This window comes from Scatophagus argus, chromosome 4 (genome assembly GCF_020382885.2).
Source record: "Scatophagus argus isolate fScaArg1 chromosome 4, fScaArg1.pri, whole genome shotgun sequence".
In the NCBI taxonomy this organism is placed as follows: domain Eukaryota; kingdom Metazoa; phylum Chordata; class Actinopteri; family Scatophagidae; genus Scatophagus; species Scatophagus argus.
The window spans coordinates 1,850,492-1,864,490 of record NC_058496.1 but is presented as its reverse complement, the minus strand read 5'-3'; the positions used below and the strand labels follow the sequence as shown (position 1 = coordinate 1,864,490).

Sequence of the window (13,999 nt, the reverse complement as noted above, 5' to 3'; positions counted from 1 at the left end):
TGTGGAGGAGGAATGTTCACACAAGCACGGGTGAAGTGAAAGTCACGGACGTCTCAGTTTTATCTCGAAATATAATAAATCTTTTCAAAACATGGCTGAAAATCCAAATGATTTTCGTTACAGAAGACAGTTGTTGGCTCACGATGGAAGCCGTTTAATACCAACACTCTGCATTGCCAAATTATTTAGAAAAAGTAACTTTGAATTTCCGTAATTCTCTGCAGCATAATTTCACCCATTTTCCTGTCTTGTTTAAGTTACAAGTTTAATGTTCTTTATATTCTTTTATATTGTTGCTGATTTTTCAACAACCTCGTCAGACCTTCAGTGGTGGAGCGCAGGTCCTGTGACAATCACAAGTTCATCCAGGACAAATCAGGCTAACTGGGACATGATTGCCTCACACTTACCTCGTTATTACTGTTGATTCAGAATTTAGAGATTGGCTAAATTCTATGTGAATATACGAATATAACCTAACCTGAACTTTTTACATATTTTCTATCTCAGAAAAGAAAAAAAGATGCCTGAGCTTTAGTTTTAGTTCCAGTGTTGTGTGGACTCCAGTGGTCTCTGAGTGGCTGAGAGCATCAGGTGGGTTTTAGCGCCCTCTGATGGTTAACACGAGTTTCTGTGTCTCAAAGCTAAGGTGAGTTGCTGACATTTGCTTGCAGCCCAATTGCATCAGAAATTATCAGGTTTTCAACTCATTTTAGTGCATTTTGTTAACAGAGAACCTGATGAGTGAGATTTATATTCATGCATGCATCTGCATGATATTTGTGTGGTGTTAACACACTTCACGTGTCGAGCGGGGAGCAGATTTCAGGAGGATGAAACAGAGTTCAGTCTGTGCACACGCTGACTCCATCCACTCCAACAAAAGTTGCTTGTTTGCAGACTTGCAGAGGTAAATGTAACATGACTTTATTGACTAATAGAGAGGATTAACCAACATATCAGCTCGCAGCGTGTGACCAAACCTCTCAGTATCTGGACTCAGGAGGAAGTTGCCGCGAGCTTCTGCTGTGAGCTTGTCTGAGCTCCTCCCCGGCACTGCAGCACTGTGATAAGCAGCAGCAGCGTCTGCGTGCTGAGGTTGTTTCAGTGCGCTGTGGTGCTGCCGAAGGACCATTTAGATCCTTTCCTGTTTACCTGCTCCTCACACGCACACAAACAGCAACTGCTAAGAAAAGCTGAGAAGATTCGCCCCCCGAAGTTGTTGCACCCTCAGTGTTGCATTTGTACCCACAAACACAGAAAGACCGTATGAAGAGCACATGAAAATGTGTCATACGTGCATACAAATACAAATATTCAGCAGCTGAAAGAGTCTGTTCTGTGACTTGAGGAAGTGGCAGCTGAGCAGACTGAATCTTCATTAAAGCAGCAGAGTCGTGCGCTCGTGTGGAAACCGCCTCTTTAGTCACATGATGTAGCACATATGGAGAAGTTGTCAGAAGTGTCACCCATCATTTAAAATGACTTCAAAGTGTTCAAAAAAAAGGTGGGGAAACTGTGTAACCTTCCTGCAGCGACTCTTTATAAGAAGCAGCACAGGTGCAGAGAAAACATGTGACGAAACCTGTCGAGGACACGCCACAAACACTTAGAGGACGGAGAAACGACGCAGGCCTCAGGATATGCGAGTTGGCACGCTGACACAGATGGATGTCACAGTGGAGATGTGCCAGGGTGGGGAGGGAGAGTGGCCATAAACCGGTGATAGATGTGAGTGCCACGAGGAAGGGAATGTGTTTTCAATGTACACCATCCTTCTGTTTGACAGATCGAGGTAGCTTCTGCTGAGGTGCATTTAGACACACGCCACGCTCTAATGTTCCCATTCTGCTTTTACTGCAAACCCAGAAAGCGGGCGACTCAGATTTACATATGTTTACGCTAACACTGTTGCCAACCATTGACGGTGGAATGCAGTCATAGAAGGGGAATTTATGTGTGTGTGTGTGTGTGTGTGTGTGTGTGCGTGAGCTGATCTGTATACTCGTGTATCACCAGGCCATACACGTTCTTGTTCTACTTGTGGTTCTCTGATGTCCATAGGAACAGTATATGGAAAAATGAAGAGATTCAGTCATTGGGCGCTGAGTTTCATGCCGATCGAAAGTCTCGTCAAGTTTCTCAGTCCTCACAACATCTCTGGAGCTTCACAGCAAAGCAGCGTTGCAGATTTTTGCCAAAGAGCTGAAGAAGCTGGAGACTTGATTTAAAGCAACAAAAAGGCAAAAGAAAGAAAAAACCGTCTGGAGATCCCAAACTGATTTGAAAAGATGTTATTTACAGTCTTTGAAATCATCAGCACACATCCCGTCTGAAGTGGGTGCACGGGCTTGAACGTGATTGGCTGAGACGGTTTGGTTTGGGCGGGAACTCGGTACAGCGGCTCCGCCCGCCCGTTCTCCGCCGCACAGACTGGCTCCAAATGATGTCACCAGAACAAGATGGCAGCACGTGTATTCGGGATATTTTGGCTTCACTTTTGTGTAGACAAAAAACTCAAAACTAATCTCAGGAATTCATAGATTAGATTATAGAGATTTTCACTTGCTCTTAGGTCGGAAACACAGGAGAGAAAATGATTTAAACTTAGAAAATGGATCACCAGAATTTTTATTCCTCCCTCGCCTCTCAGGGCTTCTGTAGAATCTGTTAGTGTAGCTGACGCTCGCAATATGGCTATGTTACCATGGCAATGTCAGAAGTTAAGGTGCAATCATCATATTGCAGTTCTGATTGTTTATTTGTTTACATAGATTGTGGTGAAACATCCTGAATTATGATCCATGATTGTTGTGGGATCTTGCGGAAATGTTTAGTTTTATTGTGAAAAGGTCACTTCCTGTGTAGCTTAAGCCGGAAGTTGTGAGCGGGAATTGAGAAAGAGATGACTGTCTACTACTGGCTAACCAGGCGTACACGGTAATCATTTTTAAATACTGAAATCCATGTACTTGTGTGAAAGAGAATAATAGAAATGATGTATATGGAAATATGTTCTTGTTCCAGTTTTCACGGTGTTCCTTAACCACGACGAAAGACAATAAAAAGGTTGTGGACATCAGTAAGAAGCGTAGTTCTTGTTGCCATAGTAGATACAGTGAAAACGTGGCCTAATCCATCCACGAGGCTTCATAGTGCAACGTCGCTTCACGTCCTGCGGCAAGCCGAAGGCTACAAGCTACGAAGAGCGGCGGTGCTCCTCGTCCTGCAACAAGCAACGGGCCAGGGGCTAAGACGAGCGGAGGTGTTTCATCCTGCGGCAAGCTGAAGGCTACAAGCTACGACGAGCGGCGGTGCTTCACGTCCTGCAACAAGCTACAGTTTTGAGGTGAACAGCGGTATCGCTGCTACACATCCGACGGCAAGCTACGGGTTTCAGCGGACACTCCGTGGAGCGGTTGCGGGCTGCAGCGTAGGTCCTCAGGTTGGGCGATTATTATGCCTCAGGAAGTTGATGGATAGAACATAAGCTACCGTTTAATCATAATAAGCAAGACATTAAAGGGATTTTGGACAATCAAAAATCTGTTGAATGTTCTGATAATAATTGCTATAGTGTTGTCTTGCTGAGGACCCTTACATTTATTTGACTTCAGTAAGTTGAGAAAGTAATCTCAGGTGCTGATAATTATTAAGGGTGTCATTTTTGTGTTATTTGGCTACTCACTGCCAATTATAGCCACAATATATCCTTGTTACTTACCCTACTTACCTTGCTTGCTCCATTTAAGCATTGAAGGTTCAAATGTCTCAAAGTGGTGATAGTCAGTCTGATATGTTGCATTCACAAGATATTGGGGAGCTAGATGAGGAAAAAGTAAGAAAATCCTCTCGTGAAAGACGGCTAACACCAAAAATGCAAGAACTGAAGGAGCAAGAGCTAATTCAAAAGGAGAAAAAGTTTAAAACAACATATGAGAAATGGAAAAATGGAGTAAGAGGTATTCGTACAAGGCTGAAGCAGGAGTGCTCTGAAGGTGACATGTACGACATGATGGATGAGGCTGAGATGCTTGACTCCGAATTAAAGGAGCTGTATGATAGCATCCGACTCCAAAGTACACCAAGTCAAGAAATTCGGCGGAAAGTTGATGCATGCTCAGCTGTCACAGCAGACTTACTGCAGTTGATGAGAGTGCGCCTCACTGAAAGCGGAGGTGATTTCGACGCTGAGGCAGAAGGATCAAGATTACGCATGCTACTTGATAATGAATATGCTAGGTCCATATATGGATCCACGGTTTCCAGAGTTGCTGCACGCAGCTGCCACCATTCAGACCATCTCTCAGAATCACCTAGTATTTCTGCTATGAGGGCAGAAACAGCTGCTCTGTTGGCTGCAAAGAGAGCTGAAATTGATATGGAAGCTGCCATTGAAGCTCAACGTCAACAGTTGAAAAAACTCGAAAATCAGAGAGACATTGATGTTATTCAAGCAAAACTAAATGTTTATGCTGAAGAAGAGACAAAGGGAAGGGATGGATCATGCAGTCCTCTATGTAACAAAGTTAATGATACAAACTCATTCACTCACCCTATACCAGGTCAAGAACAACAGGCTGTAAAAAATGAGACATCCTTAGTTCAAGCATTACAAGAATCCTTAGCGCTCACTCGCCTTCCAACCCCAGAACCTACCCTATTCTCAGGAGATCCTCTGAAGTTCACAGAATGGAGCACAAGCTTTAAAGCACTCATAGAAAGACGATGCTCTAATCCAGCGGATAGGCTGTTCTACCTGCAAAAGTACATAACAGGGGAAGCAAAGTCTTTTCTTGAGGGTAGTTTCTACAGGAAAGACGAAGAAGCCTATCAACTAGCATGGAATAGGTTGAATGCTAGATATGGACATTCCTTTGTAGTACAACGGGCCCTCAGAGAGAAGCTAAATGCATGGCCAAAGATTGGTGGAAAAGAGTATATCAAGCTGAGAGAATTCAGTGATTTCCTCCAAACATGTAGTAATGCCATGTCTCATATAAAGGGTTTACAGGTTCTGAATGACTGCAAGAGAACCAGAAAATGCTGGTCAAGCTTCCTGAATGGGTGACAACCAGGTGGAACCGCTACGTCTCAGAGCAGCTGGATCAAGGCTATGATTATCCAAGCTTTCATGAGTTTGCTTCGTTCATCGCTAAAGAGGCACGTATTGCATGTAATCCAGTGTCATCCTTACATGCTTTAAAGCACTCTGCAGAGACACCGGTAAGAGAGATGAAGCGCTCAAAAGCAAACACATTTGCCACAAATGTGAAGGATCCAGTTTCATCAAGCTCCACATTCAAACCAGACCTCGATGAAATCTGGCCGAGAGATTCTGAAAGAGTAAAGAAGCGGAGCACATCATTACAGAACTCAAACACAGGCAAGTGTATCTGCTGTGGAGAAAACCACTCCATACATAAATGCAAAAAACTAACAGAAATGTCCGCAGAAGAAAAGAAATTGTGTATACATGAGAACAAGTTGTGTTTTGCATGTCTGAGGAAAGGTCACAACTCTAGAGACTGTAGAAACAGAGCCATGTGTGGCATATGCAGAAAGAGTCACCCAACTCCATTGCATGAAAATCGTTTCCCAGCAGTTTCTAAGCAAAGTGCAGTTGAGGAAAGCACATCCTCATTGTCATGCAGTGTGAAGGGAGGAGAAGGTGGTAGCACTTCAATGATTGTACCAGTGTGGATTTCAGCACCTAACGCTCCTGATAAGGAAACCTTAGCATATGCCCTACTCGACACGCAAAGCAGTCACACATTTGTTGATCAAGAGGTGTGTGAAAAACTTCAGGCAGTGTCGCAGCCAGTAAAATTGAAGCTCTCCACCATGATGGGGAAAGATTCAATTGTGGAGAGTCAAAGAGTATGTGATCTCAAAGTCAGAGGTTTCTCCTCAAACATTTCCATCAACTTACCTCCAGCCTACACGAGAGACTTTATTCCTCTTGACCGTGCACATATCCCCACCTGTCAAACAGCCAACAAATGGAAACACCTTAACAACATAGGCCAAGAGATACCCCCATTAATGGACTGTGGTGTTGGATTATTGATTGGCTATGACTGCTCGAGAGCGTTAATCCCGAGAAAAGTCATCACTGGGGGTGACTATGAACCCTACGCCATTAAAACTGATCTCGGTTGGAGCATTGTGGGAAGTGTGCCTCAGCATGTGAATGCTAAAGATGTGACTGGTCTTTGTCATCGAGTGTCTGTCAGAGAACTGCCACCTATAACGCCACCTTCGGTCATTAAGGCTCTTGAGTCTGATTTTGCAGACACAAAATCATGTGACAAAAGCATATCTCAAGAAGATATTTGCTTCTTGCAGATCTTAAGAGGAGGAGTTCAGCAAAACGAGCATGGTCACCTTGAGATGCCTCTCCCCTTTAAGGTACGTCCTCACCTTCCAGACAATAAAAAGCTGGCTTTGGCTCGCCTGAAGCACCTTAAAAGAAAGCTGGACAGAGATCCCAAGTTCAAAAGGGACTATGTAAGGTTCATGGAAGGTGTGTTCAAGGATGATGAGGCAGAGAAAGTAGACACCCAACCAGAGCCTGGAAAAACCTGGTATATCCCACATCAGGGGGTTTATCACCCCAGGAAACCAGACAAGATCCGGGTGGTTTTTGATTGCTCTGCAAAGTATGAAGGCACCTCATTAAATGATCATTTGTTAACAGGACCTGACCTTACAAATGGTCTCACAGCTGTACTATGCCGTTTCCGTAAACATCCCATTGCAGTCATGTGTGATGTGGAAAAGATGTTCCACCGGTTTCATGTCAGCAAAGAAGATAGGGACTATTTGCGGTTTCTCTGGTGGGAAAATGGGGACACAAACTCAGAACCCACAGAATACCGCATGAAAGTGCACCTGTTTGGAGCATCATCTTCCCCTGGCTGTGCAAATTATGGCATGAAACATCTTGCCAGTCAGAGTGAGAAAGAATGCCCCTCTGCAGCTAGCTTCATCAAGAAGCATTTTTACGTTGATGATGGCCTCATAAGTGTGCAATCAGTTGGCGAAGCAATTAAGTTAGTGAAGGAAGCCCAAGCTGTGTGTGCTAAAGGAAAGTTGCACCTTCACAAATTTCTTTCCAACAACCGAGAAGTACTTGATTCCATCAGCATTGCAGAACGCGCTGAGGAGGTAAAAAATGTTGATCTCAGTCATGATGACTTACCAGTGCAAAGAGTGTTAGGTATAAGATGGAACATTGAAAGTGACAGCTTCACCTTCAAGGTGACACCTGATGAGAAGCCAGCGACACGGCGAGGGATTCTCTCAGTCGTGGCCTCTTTATACGATCCTTTAGGGTTTCTAGCCCCATTTATTCTTGAAGGAAAAAGAGTGCTGCAGGAGATGTGTCAGAGAGGTACTGGGTGGGACGAACCACTACCCAGGGACTTGAAGTTCAGGTGGGAGACTTGGATGAAGGATTTGGAAAACCTTGAGAAGATCGAGATTCCAAGATGCTTCATACCTGACAGCTTTGGTGAGGTCCAGAGAGTTGAGCTACATCATTTTTCTGATGCAAGCAGTCAAGGGTATGGTCAGTGCTCTTACATCAGATTGTTGAGCAAGGAGAAAGTGCACTGCTCCTTGGTCATGGGCAAAGCAAGAGTTGCACCAACTAAAATAGTCACTATACCAAGGTTGGAGCTAACTGCTGCAGTAATCTCAGCAGCCATGAGCAACATGTTAAAGGAGGAGCTAGAGCTCAAGATCGATGAGGAATATTATTGGACAGATTCTCAAGTGGTTCTCGGCTACATCAGTAATGAAGCACGAAGGTTTCATATCTTTGTTGCAAACCGTGTCCAGAGAATTCGAGAAACCACTGACACAAGACAATGGCACTACGTTGAAACAGGGGAAAACCCTGCCGACCACGCCTCCAGAGGTCTCAAGGTGGCTGACCTCATTAACTCAAACTGGTTCTCTGGTCCTAAATTTTTATGGAAGAGAGAGATAGCCACAAACCAGGTTACATCAGAGCTACTGGTGGGAGATCCGGAGGTGAGGATTACACAGGTGCTGAAAACAGAGGCTGCAAGGCAATTTGATGTTCAAGGACACCTGTCACGGTTCTCAAGATGGACCACAGCGATCAATGTCATTGCCCGTATCAAGCGATTAGCTAATAGGGTAAAGACCACAGATCCTTTAAATGTGGAAGAGAGAAAGCAAGCTGCACTGACTCTTATCAAGCTTGCACAACAAGATGCTTTCCAAGAGCCGTTGAGCATGCTCCACCAGAAATCAGGAAAGCTACCTTACAACCACCAACTCTATCAGCTTGACCCGTTCCTTCAAGATGGTATAATGAGAGTGGGAGGAAGACTGAGAAAGGCTTCTGTGCCTTTTGAGCTGAGACACCCAGTAATCCTTCCCAAAGATGGCGCTGTCACAAACCTTATCATTGCTCATCACCATGACAAAATACAACACCAAGGCAGAGGACAAACTCTCAATGGGCTAAGGGCCAATGGTTACTGGATAGTTGGTGGAAGTAAAGCCGTAGCCCAATACATCAGGCAGTGTGTACGGTGCAGGAGGGTGCGCGCACCGCCAGAGGAACAACGGATGGCGGACTTACCGAGTGACCGTGTTGATCCCGCACCACCGTTCATTTACTGTGGCATGGACTGCTTCGGCCCTTTCCACACCAAGCGAGGTCGTAAAGAACAAAAACGGTACGGTCTCCTCTTCACATGTCTATGTTCCAGGGCAGTACACATCGAAATGCTGGAAGATATGACCTCTGATGCATTCATCAATGCCTTACGATGCTTCATAGCTATCCGTGGAGCTGTAAGACACATTAGATCGGATCAAGGCACTAACTTCATGGGTGCAAAAAATGAAATGGCAAGGGCTCTGAAGGAACTGAATAAGGAAAGAGTGGCTGCATATTTGGCAGATAATCAATGCGACTTCCAGATGAACACACCACACTCAAGTCACACTGGAGGTGTCTGGGAGCGCCAAATCAGGACAGTGAGAAGTGTACTGAGCACAGTCCTCGCCTACAGTGATGGAAGATTGGACGATACCTCTCTAAGGACATTCCTTTATGAAGCTATGTCTATTGTAAATAGCCGTCCACTTACTGTCGATACTATCAACGACCCCACAAGTTTAGAGCCACTCACACCAAATCATTTGATTACGATGAAATCCTCGTTTCCACTTCCCCCACCAGGAAAGTTCAGCAAGGAAGACCTGTATGCTAAGAAACGGTGGAGACGGGTCCAGTTTCTGTCTGAACAGTTTTGGCACAGATGGAGGAAGGAATACCTGTCAAACATTGCTCTGCGGCAACGATGGCATGCACCAAGGCGTAACGTGAATGTGGGTGATATTGTGATCATCAAAGAGGAGGACATCCCTCGCAACGAGTGGAAACTTGCTAAGGTTGTTGAAGCACATGAGGATGACGATGGACTGGTACGAAAAGTGACGGTGCAGATTGGAGAGCGGAAGTTAGGAAAAAAGGGTGAGCGCCTCAGCCAGCCATCCATCGTTCAAAGACCCATTCAGAAGTTAGTGGTGCTAGTTAAGAGTAGCTAAAGAAGGGAAAGTCATTGTTTAAATGTCTCCTTTTAAGCTAAAAGTGGTTGTTATACTAACGTTCATCCTTAATTGGATATTCAGTACATGTTGAGATGTGAATTACACTGGTAATCTGTGTTTTGAATTTTGTGTAGGAAATCATATGTTCAATTTCCAGATGTCAGAGTGTTACACGAAACAACATACCAGTGCTTGGAAATTACTGTTGATTATTTAATGAAGAGTATAAGTGTATTGCACATCTTCATTTGTGTTAATCAAAGGTAATTTGGTGGGAGTGTAGCTGACGCTCGCAATATGGCTATGTTACCATGGCAATGTCAGAAGTTAAGGTGCAATCATCATATTGCAGTTCTGATTGTTTATTTGTTTACATAGATTGTGGTGAAACATCCTGAATTATGATCCATGATTGTTGTGGGATCTTGCGGAAATGTTTAGTTTTATTGTGAAAAGGTCACTTCCTGTGTAGCTTAAGCCGGAAGTTGTGAGCGGGAATTGAGAAAGAGATGACTGTCTACTACTGGCTAACCAGGCGTACACGGTAATCATTTTTAAATACTGAAATCCATGTACTTGTGTGAAAGAGAATAATAGAAATGATGTATATGGAAATATGTTCTTGTTCCAGTTTTCACGGTGTTCCTTAACCACGACGAAAGACAATAAAAAGGTTGTGGACATCAGTAAGAAGCGTAGTTCTTGTTGCCATAGTAGATACAGTTAGACTTTAAACACTAGAAAGTTGTGCCACTTTTTAACGATTCTCTTTAATTGAGAGCCTTTTGGCGTAAACGACTTTGTGATGTTAACACTGTGTTTGCTGTCGTATCCACCCTGAAAGTTGATTTTTTTTTTTCAAGCGTCTGCATTTCTCGCCAGATTAATCAACACGTCTGTGAACATGGCTCAGTAATATTGTTGGGTGGAGAGGACGGGGGCTACGACTGAACACGGCAACAAAAAATGAAAATTAGCATGTAATGTGAATGTGAAGTGTGAAATCTGGCTTGTGAAACATGTCAGTACGTGCAGTTACAGTTAGGGCTGCAGGAGGCCTGCTTGTTCACCCAGTAAACCTTCAAAGATCGTTCAAACTGCGATGAATAACAAGCCCTCGACTGTGGCACTAAAGCACCCTTTTCCATTATGTTCTGCAGTGGGTGAAGCAGCAGCAGACAGATCTTTGACACGCGTGAAGCTCCCTCCTATTAAACATCGGAGGAAATGGTTTCTGTGTCCGCAATGGGAGGGAGGCGTGTGGAGCTTGTTTCACATGTCTGTGCAGCCTCCACTGCACTCCCACGCAAGCTGCTCTCCAAACATTAGCAGCAAGTCTGCGATACTAAAGGTACAGAGCGGAGACCTGAGCAAACACAAGCTCCCATGGCTCAAACACACCCAGAAGTCTGATCTGTCCTCACTTCTCAGGGTCCTAGAGGCGTCCAGTTCAGCTCTGCGCCAATGTCACCAAGAGCGCATTAAGGTTGACCGAGCAGGTGCTTTGGATAATAAACTGTTGGAGGGACAGGATGTGCCCTCACGAAAGCCACAGAGATGAAAGTCCTGCCAAGGCTGCTTTTGAGTGCAATTACTGTCGCTTAAAACTGCAAACTTTCTTATTAGCTCACTACTTTTCACTTGAATGGCGCACCGATGGCTGTTAGTTCCAAACTGCAGAGACGTGCCGTCTGCTGCCTCCTAATCCAGCCCAAACTGGGCCATGAGAGACAGCTCTCCATGTTTGGGTTGAATACCCCGAGGCAGCCGAGGAAGAGTTTGTTCAGCCTAATCTCCACTGTGTGATGTGTGACTTCTTCCCCTGCTGTCGCTCCCATGTAATCTGCTGTTTGTGCCACTTTAAGTCCGGGCAGAAGCGAGGGGTTGAAGCAGGAGAGTACATGATGAGGACTGTCATCTCTGTCCCATCGATGGGTGCTGCCAGTATCCCGCTAATCCCCGGAGTAATCCCGCCACCACAACAGAGAAATCAGACACAGCGAGGCAGGCGGCGCTGCAGTGTACGCACAGCATGTGAACGCAGCGTCAACACAGCCACATCAGCCACTTTACATGAAAATTGGCTCTCACGCTTGATTGAAGGCTGAATTGATGTTTACATGTCTCGACAAACAGCAAAAGTGCATGAAGCAGCTGTGGATTGTTTGCGTCCACAGAGAATTCGAGTCGCCTCACGAGGGGGAAAAGACACAAGCGTCCAACGTGGGATGAGTGTGGTTGAGATTTCGTGGCAGATGCTCGTGCTGTCATGTTTTGCATGACTTCTAAAGCAATCCGGGGGGAAATCTCACATAAATGCTATTCATCTAATTCATAAGTGATGCGTTCAGTTCAAAGAAAAAGGTGAAACGTTTTTGCCCGAGAAGTCGGAAAGGTTTCTAAATAAGATTTAATTTTCTTTTGTCCCTTCGGGATCTTGAGGATCTTGAGACTCACTGAGCTGATGCAAAATTTTTAAAGACAAAGAAAAAGTGGTGTCACCTCTGTGTTTAGTCTCGCTGCTGTCTGGAAAATCACAAAGCAGATGGAAGCTGACTGGGTGCAAACCAGATGTTAGGCTGCTGCTTAAAAGCTGCCTCTCGCTCTGCAGACGTTCCTCACGTCTCATATTCTCTCTCTTCTTTTTTTGCCTAATGAGGAAGCTTTGATGTCTCTGAGACACAAATAATTCTTCCTGGAGGCTGCCGTCTTGACAATTATCCAAGAAATGTGTTAACAATGGTGACATAAAACAATAATAAGGTCTCCACATCCAAAGATTTGTTTCCTTTTAAAGCAAGAAGAAAAGAACGCATCCCAGGCAATTAGCAAACAGTTGGCTCGCCTCCTACCAACACCATTTGTTACTCACTGAATCCCCGTGTTTTAATAATCGTCTCGTTAATTTCCAGTTTGGTTATCCTGCGCAGGTTTGAGAGGATCAGTGATGCAGCATTAAGGCCATAATAAAGCGGAGACATCTTGTGGGAACCTCGTTTTGATCTCCAACATTTATTAACATTTGTCTTCTTCATTTTTGAGGGGGCGAGCAACGTGGCCACGCTGAAATGTGGGTTACGATGAGACTTTGAGCAGATATTCATCACATATTGATTGATCATAACAACTTTGGGCCTGTTCTGACTTCTTCTCGAGCGCCACCACAATGCTGTGTGTTCGTGGGAAACCGACTGTGATCCACGGTGATCCACTGACTTTCCATCTCACTTCAGGTCTGACTGGAACTGAGCTCTGCTGTCCTCAAAGTGCACTTTGACAAGCTGTCAGCTTCACTGTTTACTGTGAGCCGTTTTCCTGGAAGACACCCCGGTTTGTCACGACCAGCTCAGAACCATGACGAGTAACATGAGAGAAAGCAAGGAAAGCGATCACTTATTTGAAACGAACATCAAGCGTAGGGAGGACAGCTTCCCCGTCCCTCTCTGTCCATCAGGGAACAAATGGGGTGCGCTCGGACAGCGTCGGGAACACGGCGCCCAGGTACGCCCAGTAAGTGACGACTCGAGCACATCTACTGGCATCTGCAGCACAAAGCACAGAGTCAAAGACAAGCAGCCAGAAGAGGCGGAGTCGTCACATCAGAGAAACGCCTGAAAACAAGCGTCCCGCTTTGGGGTTGTCAAATCTCTAAAAATAACCTCCTGCTTTCCCCTCTTCGGTGAAACTGTTTGGAGGTTAAGTGGTAAACTGGATAACGGAAGTCTGGGTTTTGTTTTTACGGCAGCATCTCGGGCTCCATGACAGCTACAGTGGATTAAATCTCTACTACAATACAGTTTGGGTGACAGCTCCAGAGGTCAGACAAGGAGAGCAGACAGACTCTTATTTCAGTTGCTGGCAAGCTGAGAGGCCTTGACCCAAATCTAATATGTTAGCCAAAAGGGACATGTTACACACTCAGTATGAGGAGGCTGTTGGCTGCGCACCTGTACAGGACCAAGAATAGATGATAATGTGATGTCTAGCCTTGTCTGTAATCAGACAAGTGAACCAAAGGGCAAAGATGGCAGGTTATTTAAGTGCAAGGACAGTTAAGTACAATGCAGGCAGGCAGCAAAGATATTAATCCAGTTTCCGAGTGGCCCATAAATGCTACCCAAAGGACCTCTGAGGCTGATGAGGTTGATGGAGGGGTCAGTGTGAGTGAATTGCAACACCCCATTGGTTGAGCATTAAGGTCATGAGGTAGACCTTGGTAGAATCAGATTGTCAAGGATGAGAGGTGCCAGGGGCAACGTTCAATAAAACATAAGAGCAATCTTCTCACCAGGAGTAAAAGTGCTCTGCAGTTCAACTCCAGGCAGTCCAAACAGATTTCCCCTGTGAGCCAAAAGCACGGCGGCAGCTCATTCACCACGGCTGGCAATCCGAGCTGCCATCA

At 45.0% G+C, this 13,999-nt stretch overlaps 1 protein-coding gene and 1 long non-coding RNA gene across 2 annotated transcripts; both read left to right on the top strand.

Annotated features, from left to right (window-relative positions):
- The first annotated feature begins 2,679 nt into the window (after positions 1-2,679).
- Positions 2,680-3,082, top strand: LOC124057987. Its single transcript, XR_006843190.1, has 2 exons — positions 2,680-2,940; positions 3,028-3,082. It is a non-coding gene; the product is annotated as an uncharacterized LOC124057987 (long non-coding RNA).
- A 1,954-nt stretch (positions 3,083-5,036) lies between these two features.
- LOC124057986 lies at positions 5,037-10,283 on the top strand. Its single transcript, XM_046386753.1, has 2 exons — positions 5,037-10,141; positions 10,229-10,283. The coding sequence occupies exon 1, from the start codon at positions 5,044-5,046 to the stop codon at positions 9,592-9,594; it is 4,551 nt and encodes a 1,516-aa protein (XP_046242709.1). The 5' UTR covers positions 5,037-5,043; the 3' UTR covers positions 9,595-10,141; positions 10,229-10,283.
- The last annotated feature ends 3,716 nt before the right edge of the window (positions 10,284-13,999 follow it).

Bases quoted from the DNA above. Each gene is read 5' to 3' on its own strand.
- LOC124057986 (XM_046386753.1), top strand. From the start codon at position 5,044: ATGCTGGTCAAGCTTCCTGAATGGGTGACAACCAGGTGGAACCGCTAC.